This window comes from Limanda limanda, chromosome 19 (genome assembly GCF_963576545.1).
Source record: "Limanda limanda chromosome 19, fLimLim1.1, whole genome shotgun sequence".
NCBI classification, from domain to species: Eukaryota; Metazoa; Chordata; class Actinopteri; order Pleuronectiformes; family Pleuronectidae; genus Limanda; species Limanda limanda.
The window spans coordinates 300,617-315,812 of NC_083654.1; the positions used below are offsets into that span (position 1 = coordinate 300,617).

The 15,196-nt window shown below is 41.1% G+C and overlaps 1 protein-coding gene across 1 annotated transcript in view; it reads left to right on the forward strand.

Annotated features, from left to right (window-relative positions):
• Positions 1 to 15,196, forward strand: part of thsd7aa (thrombospondin, type I, domain containing 7Aa) — a 138,928-nt gene that overhangs the window by 98,819 nt on the left and 24,913 nt on the right. The window contains exons 8-19 of the mRNA XM_061093305.1: positions 1,448 to 1,688; positions 5,329 to 5,444; positions 7,749 to 7,881; positions 8,727 to 8,830; positions 9,853 to 10,047; positions 10,322 to 10,588; positions 11,802 to 11,980; positions 12,374 to 12,379; positions 12,632 to 12,765; positions 13,171 to 13,324; positions 14,836 to 14,977; positions 15,077 to 15,192. Coding sequence (XP_060949288.1) covers positions 1,448 to 1,688; positions 5,329 to 5,444; positions 7,749 to 7,881; positions 8,727 to 8,830; positions 9,853 to 10,047; positions 10,322 to 10,588; positions 11,802 to 11,980; positions 12,374 to 12,379; positions 12,632 to 12,765; positions 13,171 to 13,324; positions 14,836 to 14,977; positions 15,077 to 15,192 — 1,787 coding nt within the window. The remainder of the gene's footprint in view (positions 1 to 1,447; positions 1,689 to 5,328; positions 5,445 to 7,748; positions 7,882 to 8,726; positions 8,831 to 9,852; positions 10,048 to 10,321; positions 10,589 to 11,801; positions 11,981 to 12,373; positions 12,380 to 12,631; positions 12,766 to 13,170; positions 13,325 to 14,835; positions 14,978 to 15,076; positions 15,193 to 15,196) is intronic.

A 15,196-nucleotide genomic window follows, 5' to 3' on the forward strand; every position in this document is an offset into this window, starting at 1 on the left:
TCAATGCCTTCTGAGGCACTAATGGCTGACCTTCTCATACGGGGTTGTCTTCTCCCCAAGGTGATGGCGGCTGCTGATGACAAGGTTTCGTGATGAAGTGAGTCACATGGTGTGCAAACCCCACCTGGGTCCACATCCAGGCCCCTGGCTCTGTATAGACACTCTGCCCCCTGGGTCAACTCATCTATGTCAATCCTTGTGGCTGGCCCAGCCCCCAGAGACTGTCAACCTTATCTCTCATAATGCTTCAGCCATGTTTGTTGTCATACAAGTCATAGAAAAATAAAGGCTGATTGTTTATCTATAGCTATCCACAAAGACTCACACTGCAGGTGATAGCCAACACCTTACTGCTTGCCAATTGTCTTACCTTAACTAGAATAATTAAAAGTTGCACATGCAAATGTTGTGTGCACCCTACTCAGACAACTCTTGATAACTCCATACACACACACACAGGCAGATATCACAGCTTGCAAACACTTTTAGTGGCCAGTAAGGATGGTCGCTATTCCTGATTTCAGAATCTTCTCAACTTTCAATTTTTTATATCACTTTTATCGCTATAAATTCTGAAGCTGCTCTCACACACAGCACATTCCACTCTCCCAACGACTGCAGGACATTTGTATCCAGAGTCTGTTGGCACTGAGGAGAATTAATTACTTCCTCTGTCTGTAATCTGTATGATGTTTCCTGTGCTACTGGCTTATACACAATGCCAAAGAATATATACCCACATCAATACCTAACAGTTGACAAGTTGGCAGTTGCTTGTCTTTTTTTTTTCTCCAAACACACCTTTGGTGACTGGCCTGTTCACCAAAGGTGTACAGGCCAGGCCAAAATGACTCAGGCTTATCCTGTAGTCACTGCAGATGGTGTCTTTTGTGATGAGTTGGCCGGTTTGGGGGTCCTTCTGATCCTGTTTGCACAACAAGGCTGTACAGCGGAATGATGAAGCACCACTCCTTTTTCGGATCAACCTTCTTCCAGCTCCTCTGCAGTCATTCGGGGTTTGACTTTTCTTTGTTCCCAGCAGACCTGCAATTCCAAGTTCTATTGATTCTACATCTCTTATTGACATTTCAGAAGGTGCAATTTGATCTGGAAGCATGATGATATCTTTCTATAGAATTCCCTGATTTGTAGGCATCAATTAACTTAATTTCCGGTTACTCCGTCAGCTGATTAGAGGGGCTTAGTTGTGTTGAGTGCACAAGGTTTCAAGAATCAGAGATATTTTCTGTTCTGAAATTGTTGTCAGCTTATGATTCCTGCTAGGCCTGCCCAGGTTCTAGCTAGTCAACCAAGACATAACGAGTTGATGGAGTTCTAAGTGTTTTAGAATTGTTCTTATCTTCGTTTTCCAACTTCCTGTGTAAGTGCTAATTAGATTTTGTCCGTGGCACAGATGCAATACTGACTCTGCTTCACTGTCCCTCAGGTGGAATCCTCTGTCCAAACAACAGTGCTCTGCAGGAGGTGAGGAACTGCAATGGCCACCCCTGCACTGTGTACCACTGGCAAACATACCCTTGGGGCCAGTGCATAGAGGACTCCTCCATTCCGGTCACCAACACATCTGTGAGCAGAACACATGGGGATGACGCCTCCTGCTCAGTGGGGATGCAAACTCGCAAGATCATCTGTATCCGGGTCAATGTGGGCCAGGTTCCTCCCAAAAAGTAAGATTCCCCTTAAGTCTTTAAACATGGACCTCAGGTATGAATTGGATCTTTGCTGCATTGTAAAACAGGACACTAGGCTGGTTTAAAATGAGAACCTGGTATTTAACATGTTATAAGTTGTCCACTTAAGTTTTTTATGATATTTCCCTCAACCCAGTTTTCAATGGTCTGTAAAATCTATCTTGTATATTCAAGAGCCATATTCCACCTAATAGAGCAGAAAGAGATAACTCTTTTGTGTTTATTGGATCCTCATTTCTATCGTTTCTTTTGTTATTTTAGGGTTAGGTTGTTTTGTGTCATATTTTGTTGATATTTGTAACATTTGAGTTACATCTCTAGATGACAGAATATGAAGGATTTGGAAAATATATGGTTCTTTGAAACAACATTATGCAACTATTCATCTTAAAGTAACAGCCACATATTAATTTGTATGATCAAGAATAATGAACTGTAGATCACAACTGAGAACATTTCAAACTGGTCTGGTGTTGCATTAGTTTTATTCCTTGGAGAGACAGTTGACCAGTTAAAGTTGTATAGGCAGAATTAGAGTAAAGTCTTGATGTCACAACTCATCAATTTAAAGGTTCAGTAGACATCTATCATTTATAAATAAAGAAATATAAGGCAGTAAAAACAAATTCAGATAGAAAAGTGCACATTCCCTTTGATACCTTGTCAAATCACATCCACAGCTGTTAACAGGGTGAAGAGTGGGGACATATGACCCAGCTATCTGTTTACAGCCATTAAACTATTGTAGCAACAGGACAAATGACCACACAAACGGTAACCAGTGAGAATGATGAGAGGATATTTGGATTACTGTCTAGCATGTCAGACAAGATGGTGTCAGTTCCTGATCATCAGGATTGACTCAGGATTGGTTTGTAGACTTAGTTTGCACATGGCACTTTGTACCATTCATTCTCCTGGTTAGTATGTGGATGTTGGTGTCTGGCAGAGGTATAAGCTGAGGAGCTGCTGACCAACAATTTTTAAGCATATGGGTCTGTTTCCCCCTCCTCAAGGCATCTGCACGGAAACGGTATTATCCATTAATTTATTCAACAGAACGTCAACATTATTCTGGCAGCACGGTGGCCCTATGCAGGCAAATCCCCCCAGCCCCCCTGCTGTGTATGGAAATGAATTTTGTATTCCTGCGTTTACTCCTGAACATAAAGTGTCATGCTGAGCAGTGAGCCTGCTGACCAGGGACACACTTTCACATCAGTAGAGCGAGGGACACACACTCTTAACAGTTGCACCAGCTGTGGACATAGAGTGAGGACTGCCAATCCTCACTATGACTCATGGCTAGGGACGGGAATCGGCAGGGACCTCCCGATAGGATACTATCACGATACTTAGGTGGCGATACAATATGTATTGCGATTTCTGTGGGTATTGCGATTCTGTAAGTATTGCGATTCGATATTACGATTTCCTGGGATTTCTTTTGGTTATTTTTTTTTTTAAATACTGGACCATGGAAAAATGTTGAATCATTCCTTCAAATACAACACAGTCAAATTCACTTAGAGCTTTACCAGTTTTATTTCAAATATTAACATTAACTTAATGACTGCCGGGCAGCCAATAGAGAAAATAAATAAAAATGTGCCCTATTATTGTATAACCCCTGTCAACTGCACACAAACTGACAGACTAAGAAATGTATGCCACTTAGGCTATTGTTGTTTGCATGTAGCCGATGCAAAGCTAGTGCTTGGGTATGTTTAGATTCTTGTGCAAAAACAAGAGCTGGTCAACATGCTCTGGGGTGATGTTGCTCCCCCAATATATCCCCCCCCCGGTATAAACCAATAAATATGTTTTAAAAAAAAATCAGCAGCATATCGATTTAAAATCGTCATTCATAAGAATCGCGATTTGTAACTGAATCGATTTTTCCCCCCATCCCTACTCATGGCATTAGAGCTTTTTAATTAATAAGCATGATACACTAGGTGTGTGGATCAAAATATTGATTGTGAAATATTGTTGTTATTTAATTATTGTCAAATGTTAGTGTGTGTTTGTGTGTATGTTGTATATCTCTGTATTTCTTGTGGACTTTTTATCAATTACATGGAATTTATAAATTGGGGGTTAGAGGCTAAAGTTTGGCTTCTACAAAAAGACTGTTGTTAAAAGGTTAATGGTATCACTGCAGTCAGATGAATCACCACGGTGATGAATTTTTTAATTGGGGGTTAGAGGCTAAAGTTTGGCTTCTACAAAAAGACTGTTGTTAAAAGGTTAATGGTGTCACTGCAGTCAGATGAATCACCACGGTGATGAATTTTTTTCAACATATCAATTTGGGAAACTGAAAACAAGTCAATGATGTAGTGAGGCATTTGAAAAGCTTTAGACTAGTGAACTGCAAATGGAAAACTTTCATACCTGACCTTTTTGGTTTCAGTTGGGATTCTGGTGGATTAGCTTGTTAAGTTTGGTTCATTAAGCCTGGTGTGAAACTTAGGTTTGGACTCATTATACCAAGAGGGTCCTCATTTTGTGCTTCTAACAGCCCTATCAGGGCAACCTTGGGACATGTGGCAATGTCTTCCATTAATGAGAGAGGGAACAGCAGTGTTGTTTACTCTTCCAGGTTACTTGCTTTGGAGAACCATTAATCCACCTGACCTCTACAAGGTTTTGTAGCTTTGTAACAGTGTTACACTACCTCCATTATTGTCTTGTGTTTTTATTTGTTGTATTTGCTTTTCTTTTCCTTGCCTCACCTTCTTTCTCCTGCCAACGTTTCAGTCTGTCTTTCTGTCAGATTCTCTTAACCTCCTTCTCTTCTTTCCGCCAACCCCCATTATTTTATTCCCTAATCAAATGTTACTGATGAGTTTCTTGTTTCTATGATGGGACTCAATAGAGAGCATTTCTTGGCATCGCCAAGACCCCTTACATTTTATTAAGCTGCACCAACTTGTTTTATGCCTAATTTTATTTCATCAAATTCTATTAATTATTTCCTTTGAAATCAGTGAAAATGTCCCAAAATACCTAGTGCAATGTTAAACATAGTGATGACATATTCCTGGATCTGCCTCCTTGTCCAGATTTCTTTCAAAAGTATCAGTTACCCATTCTCCACCCTTCCACCAAGTTTTTTTTGTGTAATCCTGCTAACCGTCAGATATACAGACACACAACTATAAAAAAAATAACCTCCTTGGCAGAGTGAGAAAGAAACATTGACACAACACCAATGACTCCTGCTTATGTGGTATTGAGAGGACAGTTTTGGCTTTAATCTTTGATTCACTTCTAATCCAATGAGCTGCAGTACAGAGCTTGAATAAGGAAAAACATACAGTGAATCATCAATGTAGCCCTACTGAGAATGGACGTGTGGATTTTCCGCCACTGCTGCAGCACATAAACTCACACACCACACCCATGCGCACGCACGCACACAAGCACACAATCACACAGTCACAGTCTCGCAAAATGAACCAGTTGTGAAGCCAGGCGCATTGGGAGCCTCCTAGCAAACTCTCAGCATGCTTCCTTTGGCTCTGATCCACCATGTCTCTATCAGATTTTCAAGGGTACTCTGTGTGTGTGTCTCTGTGTGCGACTGAGCATGTCAATGATGTACTTTCAGGTGTCCAGAGAGTCTGCGCCCAGACACCGTCAGGCCCTGCTTGCTACCATGCAAAAGAGACTGTGTTGTGAGCCCGTACAGCGAGTGGAGCCCCTGCCCATCAACATGTCGAGCAGGTAGATTCTCTTCACACAGCGACACTTCACATGGTGTCACCCAAGCTAAATGCTACAGCACCAAGACGATCATCAAAGCTTGTCTGTGTTCTTGTTTGATGAAGCATACCGAATATGCTCATCATTATTTCAGCACAGGCAGACAGATAATAAAATCATCGCGCTCACTGAGACGGAATACCAAAGAATCAAATTCTGTTTGAGTTGTGTCAAGTCTAATAAATTCTAGGGAAATGCAGTATCTCCAAAAAAAACACATTCTAAATCTGAGTCTTCCTCTAGGAAATTGTTTATTTTAGGTGTAAAGCCTCATGGGGCTGAGAAAGCCCATTTGTATTCTGTTGTTGCTGCAGACCACAAAGGTAGAATTATTAGAAGGTTGATTCAATTTAGAACCTAATTGTCAAATAATCAGCAGGAGAGCTCAGAACACTTAGCCTCAGTGTGTGCGTGTGGCTGTCATTCTCTTGAGCTTTGTTTTATACACACAGAATATTGGCAAAGTTACTCCCCTGAATCTGCTGAACAAATCTTGTCTACACTCCATTACTTTCTTTCTTTCAGTATCTATGCATCTTTCTTTTTGCGCAGAAACTCTGATAGGACATAAGACAATCCACAAACAGTACAGTTCCCTTCTCTTGTACGCATCCTCTCATCTTTAGATACATTCAACGGGGGTTCTCTACCTTCTGTAAATCATCACAGTCCTGAAGACAAATCACCAGGACTCTGGCAGTATACGAGCTGTAATCTGATAGTCTTCACATAGACTTCCTGTAAAGTCCATAACCTCTACCACCCATAGAGGTGTATTGGATACCACAGAGTAGATGATGGGCGTAAAATTCAATATTTCACTTGATTGTATTAGCCTTCCCCTTGAAGTGGCCACTTCCTGTAGAGGATGAGTAGACGGGTGCATTACAGAAAATGTAGACCCACTGCACTTCATCACATATGTTCTACATCAGCACTTTTAATGAGACACACTCAAGACTGCATAATTGACATCTCTTTATTTGATTAAGATCTGGGACAAGAACTAAAGGTACTACACGAACAGTTACTTTCATACATCTAGGCTACATCCACAACAATGCATTTAACCCTTACATACTATTATTTGACCCGTTTTGACATCTGACAACAGTAAAAATACTACAATTTGATGACATTTCATATAATGGTTTTAGGGAATATTGAAACTGTGAACTGTACGTGCCATGTCTGTGTTTATTTTTTATGGAACAGACAGTGAAAGAGTAAAACAGCATAGGGGTGATCATGTAGTCATACAGATGTCAGAGGGTGCCCTGACACAGACATGAGATCTGCACCTGCAAGCACAAAATAAATAATGAACTAATTAGTGTCCATTTATTCTGATCTATGAGATCACAGAGGTGTTGTTGGGTGGTCATAAGATTATAAAGGTACGTCAGCTGCCATATCAGTGACTGAAGTTATGTCAGCAAGTCATACTGTGCAACAGGCCCTTTATTTGATCTTCCAAGACGAGGAGGCAGGTAGTGGTTAAATGGTAAACGGATTTGTATTTATATAGCGCTTTTCTAGTCTGATGAAGACCACTCAAAGCGCTTTACAGTACAGTTTCACATTCACCCATTCATACACACATTCATACAGTGCATCTACTTGCAGCACTTTGTTATTCTATGGGGGGCTATTGAGGGTTCAGCATCTTGCCCAAGGACACTTCGGCATGCAGATGGTTCAGACTGGGGATCGAACCGCCGTCCTTCAGGTTGGAGGACAACCACTCTACCCCTCAGCCACAGCCGCCCTTAAGAGGAGGATGTCTCAAAGCAGGAAGACAAGGTGGAGGATTCACAGTCCCTCTGAAGCAGATGACTCTGAGGGAGAGGAGCAGGCAGCAAGGGAGACAAAAATGTTGAAAAACAATGTTGGTCCTCACTTCCACATCAACTTGCAGGCAGGATAGCAACGGAGAATTAATTTGTGTGACTCGGTTTTTACCATATAATGGTTATACATGGCTAGATAATAAATCCCAACACTTCCAGAATATTCTTGCCAATCTCACTTTCAATAAAATGTATTCAAATCATTATGGCTGGTTTGTTTTCATGTCTTAGGTAAAACAGGACATGCTACTGTGTGATAGTAGGTGTGTTTCTACTATTACCCGTGATACAGACTTGAAACACTATTCTGAAGGGAGTTTGTGTTCGTTGAAATTGAAAATGTACTTGTGCTTGATTTTCTTTATTTAGCTACATTTTAGTGACACTGCATGGGTTTTCATGTTGCTTCTCTTAGGTGGTAACAATAAGAAGAAGCAGCTTAGGAAACGTATTATCATCCAGTTACCAGCCAATGGGGGGCAAGACTGTCCGGAGGTGCTGAGCCAGGAGAGAGAGTGCGAGGCTCCATCTGTGTGTCATGGCTACCGGTAATGGGTCCTTTTTTTTAACACGCATATTTATTCTATGTTATTGTAAATTACTGGTGGTAACAGTATGTATGTTAAGAGCTACAGATGTGTCCATAACCAGGTACCAAAAGGACTTCAGCTATGATAAAAAACAATGTTAATATGATATGGGAATAACGCATTAAGGCTCTGAAACTATAAAATTATTTTTTTTCACCCATTCTTTCCACTAACAGCTTGTTCAATAATATGTGGATTGCCCTGATATATTATTAGTAAATGCATGGTTCACTCTGGAAGAACCTTGTCGTATTTGGGGATTCTTTGGCATCTTCTCTAGTAGTCTGTAAGACTGCCTAAATAAGTCACTAAGCTACTCTAGGCAGTAAGCAGCACTGCTAAACTCATATGTACTTATAAATACTATTTTAGGACTGTGTCCTGAAAAAAAAAAATCTGAACAATTAAAAAAAGTTGATCCAAACACTGAAAGCTGGAGTGAGAAGCAGACTCTGTGAATATGGAGATACAGGCATTGATATTCACAGCAGACAGTATCTATCGTAAGACATTCATGGTGTCACACTCAGGTGATATCTGACAGCTAAAAGAAAGTCAGAAAGGTGTGTGGGGAGGGCAGTCTCTATACAGCTATCTTCCAAACAAGTCTAATGAAGCAAATAGGCGGCTTAATACTCCAAAAACAGGAGCATTATTAATGGATTGTTTGCGCCATCCAGTGCTTCCCTGCATAGAGTGTTGAGAACAGTTTTTTATGCAGGGCTTTAAACTATCAGTTTTGTTGTCTGTCTAGTCCATGGATTCTAACTAAGAACCATTTCAACCTCTTCACACCTCTTCAGGTGGAAAACTCACAAGTGGCGGCGATGCCAGCTAGTTCCATGGTCAGTACGTCAGGACAGTCCTGGAGCTCAGGAGACGTGTGGGCCAGGGCTGCAGATCCGAGGTGAATGGCACCCTCTCTCTCTCTCTCTCTCTCTCTCTCTCTCTCTCTCTCTCTCTCTCTCTCTCTCTCTCTCTCTCTCTCTCTCTCTCTCTCTCTCTCACACACACTCTCTAACACTTTACTTAAACATGGCAGAAAAAACATGAGCATAAATGGGATGTGGTTACAGTGACCTTTAAGCTGGCAGAAATGTATTCATTACTGTTTTACAGATTTTTTGTTTTAAATTTTGCCTTCATGAATGTGGCCTGAGAAACGATTCATGCAAACAATTGACTTGTATCAGTGGCCACACTCAGACTCCTGTTAAACTCTCAGAGACAGAGGCCATTATCTGATTTCAATACTGAGCATCCTGCTCCTCCATCTTGGAAGCCTAGTGTACCATTACCTGTAATTGTATACTCTGAACTGGGGTGAGACAATTCAATATAAACCTCTTCCTGTTCACCCACTTATTCGATTAAGCGTGTGGAAGGCCATACTCACTTTGTGGCCTTTGATTTCCCATTGATGGGTGGGTATCTGTGGGTGTGCTCTTTATGTTGTTGATGTAAGATAAGAAGACTGGGGGATGGCCTGAAAGTATCACAGTCAATAATGGTCACCAATCTTTCTTACTGGAGATGAGACAGCACTTTCTTACCCAGCAGGGCTGGTGTTAAAACCAGGTCTGTCTGCATGCTGAGAACTAAGAAGGATGAATCCAGCCCCTCTGAAAATGATTGTGTTGTATTGAGTTAAAAGATGGGACTAGCCTTGTATTGACTAATCAGTACTCATTACTCAATACTGTGTGCTCATGAGTTGAAAGCTCTATAACCATGTGTCGCAGCTGGTATGATGCCTAGTTGGATAATACTGAAGCATGGTATTTCGTTGCGCTAGTATGGAGAATACAGTATCCCACCCAACAATCTTTGTATCATCATTGACTCTGTAGCTCAGCAGGAAAGCACCAAATGCTGAGAGTACTACTTAGTCTTCTTCCTCATGAACTCCATCACTCCATTTCCCCGTAGCTGTTTCATGTCGGAAGCAGGATGGAGGGCAAGCAGACGTTGAAACTTGTCTTAAGTTGGCCAGCTCCATGCCGCCTCTCATCCAGCACTGCCAGCTGCCCTGCCAGGAAAACTGTCAACTCAGCAGCTGGTCGAAGTTCTCCTCCTGCACTGCCGACTGCGTGGGTGTCAGGGCTCGCAAGAGGATACTTGTGGGTGAGTGGCAGACTGTAACTTCAAGTGGACTTCCAGATTATATTATCCAAATGATGTTGACCTTTAGAGGGAGATCAGTAGATGTGAAAACCTGATTTTTAATTAAAAATAATGATTTGAGTAAGCCTCACTGATAGGTCCTCCGAGCCTCTGTGTTAACTTATATAATTAAATTAAGAACTTGCGCAAATTCAACAAGTCTCATGTGTATAGTACGAGATTAATTTCTTGTTCAATTAATAATCATCATTTTCCAAAAACTGCTTTTTTAAAGGGAAGAGCAAAAAGCGTGACCAGTGTAAAAACCACCAAATGTATCCCCTGAGCGAGACACAGTACTGCCCGTGTAACAAATACAACGCCCAGCCTGTGGGCAACTGGTCCGACTGTGTTCTTCCTGAGAATGGCCGTATGGAGGGTCAGCTGGGCATGAAGGTCCAAGGTGACATCAAGGAGTGTGGCCAAGGATATCGTTACCAGGCGATGGTGTGTTACGACCAGGACAACCGCATAGTGGAGACCTCACGCTGCAACAGCCATGGTGAGTTCAACATGCTGTTAAATAAATGATTGTGATTGGTCTGAGCAGTTTATGTATTGATGGAAAGCTCGCATTAGGTGCAATCTCTTAGATTGATCACATTGGACCCACTTCAGAGTCAGTTACCTTTGTGTCAGACCACATATGTAAATTCAACAATCAATCCGGGCAACTTGGAGCTTCATTTGTTGCCGGCAGCCTAAATCTGTCAGACCATTGTGCTGTGAGCTGTATTAACATTCAAAAGTATGTCCCAGAAAAGGGAATTAAGAATCACAGTTCTGTCATACTTTGAATCTTAACCCTGGAAAACAAAGAGCACATCAGAGCACTTTGGGGAATGAGGTTGTCTGTGTTTGTTCTCATTGTGAGTCAAAGATTTCATCCCAGTAAGGCAGCTTGATGTTGACTATCTGTAACTGTAACAAGATACTCAGAGTAGGTGCTGCTATTTGGGTTTCTCTATGATTTGGGAGTCGTTGATTGGCACTCTGATACTACAGAGTATTGCGTGAGTAGCATTGGAATTGCCTGCTCCTTCCAACTGATATTTTGTCCTCAGGCTACAGCTGGAGATGAGTGATCTTAGGTTTGTTCATAGGTGTGAGGGAAAGGACTGCATGGGTAGACTGAAGTCAGCAGCCGTGACTAATGAAAAATGCTTTCAACCCAAAGGAAGGTTTCTATTAAGGCAGCAAAGCAGGTGGTCACAAGTTTATATTTTAATAAGTAATTCAGACTGATTAGTTCCTAAAAAGCAGCTTAGATCAGCAGATAGGATGTTGTCAGAAATGCTTTGATAGATGCTATTTCAGTTTTAGTTCACTTCTTCTTTGCTTTTGAGCAAATTCTTACCTGAATTACTCTTCAAACTCTTCCAATAACTCCTCTAAACAGTGTCTGCCCTTGGTGTAGCTGCATGGAAACATTGTCACATGTTATCAGGAGTATCTTCCTGTATCCTTGTCTGATATCAATATGTGAAACCGTCATGTTATACTAAGATGGTGACATGGCTCAGAGGATAGACTGAATGTCTTGTGATTAAAACTTTACTTTAGAACAATATAAATTGTTATTGTTTTAACATGAAATATTAATCAGTTTGTTGGAGGCATGTCAAAATATCTTGTTATATTGTAACAGGTTCAGTCTCTTATGGGGATAATCATTGATCTGTATTGATGCTTTTTTGTTATATGATTGTTTACAGGATATATTGAGGAGGCTTGCATCATCCCATGTCCATCTGACTGCAAACTAAGTGAGTGGTCCAACTGGTCACGCTGCAGCAAGTCCTGTGGCAGTGGTGTCAAAGTCCGCTCCAAGTGGCTCAGAGAAAAGCCCTATAATGGTGGGAGACCCTGTCCTAAACTAGATCACGTCAGTCAGGTAAGAGAGTCTAAGAGAGAAATGTCCATTTCTTATCTCACTGTTCCTTATTCCACTTCTAGGCCAATCCTCAAATCGTATCCATCCCATGCAACAACTGCTGTTTTAGCACAAATCCTCTGAAATTTTGTTTCCCAGTTCATCAGATTTGTCGAATAGTTCATGTTTCAAATGGAATTTAATTTAATGGATTTCTAAGAGCCAATTTTTTATAGACAACTCACTTTGTTAAAGTGTGGGTTCTTATGTTTCTTTTTTTTTCCATTTAAAATGTTCCTGTGTGTTTGATTCACGTTTTGCTACATAAATGAAGCTGTATGAATTTATAATGACTGTAATGACCCATGTTCTCTTGTCCCTTTTTCTTTCTTGATGAATGGATTCAATCTACAGGCTCAGGTAACATATCCATTTGTAATGATACGTATTTTAAAAAAAATAGGAAATTGTGTTTTCCTGAATTTTTTTAGTCATGTTCTTATGTGTAAAGTTCAATAAACACAAGTCTTGTTTAGCTCATAGTTTAATTCATTGTTCAAGGCTTTTTTATTAGGTTCTGAGCTTGAGGACACATTCAAAATTCACTTTACACAATTCTTGCTGTTAAACTATAGATCAAGCAGGTAAAACTGTGGTGTTTGTGTGTGTCAGGTGTATGAGGTTGTGCCTTGCCTCAGCGACTGTGGGCAGTATGTCTGGGTGGCAGAGCCCTGGAGTGTGTGGAAGGTGAGCAACGTGGATGTGAAGGACAACTGTGGTGAAGGTGTTCAGACCAGGAAAGTCAGGTAAGACATTCACACAGCCAGCCACTGGACTTTTCTCTGCCTGCAATAAGTATGTGTTAGCCAGTTTACTACATGTCTGTATTTTGTTGTCTTTCGAACTCAAGACTCCTTAGTTGACCAGAGATATGAGCCTCTATGGTCATGTCTGATCGGATGGTCTGAACTCAGTACCTTTTTGCCAATGCGGTCGCCATAGCATTTTAAACACGAGTTATAATTTATTCAGAAAAAACATTTCCTGGTGCTTAGTCAACATTGTTGCACTATAGAAATATATAACAAAGGAATGCATTGCCTTTCACTAGGATATATTCTAGGTAGATTGAAGACTGATCCGGTGCCTGTCACAGATTTCTAGGCATTGTACACATTGATTGATTCTACATTGAACCACTTTGTTTCCAGGTGTATGCTGAACACTATAGACGGACCCTCTGAGCAAGTAGAGGACTATCTGTGTGACCCTGAGGAGATGCCACTGGGGGCCCGCAACAGCCAGCTTCCCTGCCCCGAAGATTGCGTTTTATCAGACTGGGGAACCTGGAGCTCATGTGAACTGGTAAGAATGTATATTATTTCCTCTGCCACTGTGCTAATCCTATATAGTGCTCTCTGTTTACAAAAAAATCAATTATTTTCATATGTCACAGTCATATTGTTTCTTTCTTCTTCTTTTGGAAATTATGACTGTTGACAGGAAAAGAGGGATTGAGTCATTGCAGTTGCAGAATATAAACAGTCTTAATTACTCAGGGAAATGAGAGTAGAGTGCAATCCAGTTAGACTGCTGCAGCCGAGCTCCGTCTCCTTCAATATCATCACATCAATGTGAATAAAGTGTATTTTTTTTATCTCAATGTAAGCAAGATATTGTGGTTCAAAAACCATAGCTTCAAGAGTAGTTACTCCAGTGTAAAGCAAGGCTTTAGGGACATGAAACCAATCAAGGCTTTCCACTTAGCTAAGGCCTCATATAACTAATTGATGAGTGTTTTGGTAACATCAAGACATTTCAACTTGACCGGTGATGCCATCAGAAGCATACATTTATCAATACTTGCATCAGGTACATCTCTTACCTCAACTGCGCATGACAGCTATCTTACTGAGCTGCTGCGACCCACAGGAATGTGTGTGCACCACAGTAAAAGCAGCACTGCTGCTGTAACTCCTGAAATTCTACACTGGGTTTGCATTGGATATACACACAGTAGCAAGAGTTGTTACCAGAAAGCAGACAAGGGATTTATTTTAAACCTTGTTCAGTACAAGAAAGAGAGAGAGAGATTTAATTAAAGCCTAATTTGGGATTTGGCTGTGTTTGACTATATGGCTCACATTTAGTCTCACTTTCTCTTATAATGGCATTAAGACTATCTTTATAAAGCCCAGTTTAATCTCTTGTAATGACAAAATAAAATCCCTTACATTCCCAACTCTTCTGTGTTTTCTCCATTTTACCAACACGTGCACTCTTAAGCAATAGAAGTTACCAACCTCAGGGTGTGAAACAGCACTGAACGGCCTTTTAAGCTTGGCTAACTAGACAAATCAACCCTTTGAGACTGTGCTTCAAAGTAACCCTCCCTCCCCTTTCCTCAGTACCAGCCCTTCTGTGCCGCTGTTCCCTATTTCAGAAACTCCACTTAGTACAAGGGACTCAGTCCAGCAGAGCCCCATGCATGAGGAATATTCACTTAGGAGAAGGTTGACTAAACAGAGGGAAGAGAGAGTACAACCTGGGAGATCATCTCTAGGCAAGCTGGTGTAGGATAGAGGAGAAGGTCATCCCGGCCTTCTGCCATGCTGAATATCACCACTGATGTAATTCAGTTGAATTTTGACTCAAAAACTCCCAATGTCATTGGTTACATTCTGGCTGGATTTAATTGAATTTATTATTCCATTACTGAATTATTCAATGTATTCAGTTACTACATGTGCCAATGTTGCTTATTTAAAATATTTTAAGCACATTTCTTTCCTTTGTGTTTTCTTTTGATCAAAGGCAGATAGTGTTTTATGTGTGAACTGACAGGGACAAAATGAATGATTTCCTCTGCTTCTCAGCCGTGTAGTGGGAACAGTACCCGTGAGAGGAGCGCTTACCCACTCCGCCAGCCTGGAGAAGAGAAGGATTGTCCCCCGACTACAGAGACAGAGCCCTGCAAACTGAACAGCAACTGCTTTCACTACTCTTACAACATCACCGGTGAGACTCAAACAGAAAGGCAGACTACATGCAGAAATGTTGCATCAGAATTTAAGGGTAACGTTGACCTTTTGCTGATGAAACACCACCCCCCTGCAGATTGGAGTACCTGTCAGCTGAGCAACAGTGCAGTGTGTGGAAACGGCATCAAAACCCGCATGTTGGACTGTGTGCGTAGCGACAGCAAATCTATTGACCTCAAGTTCTGCAAAGAGGTGA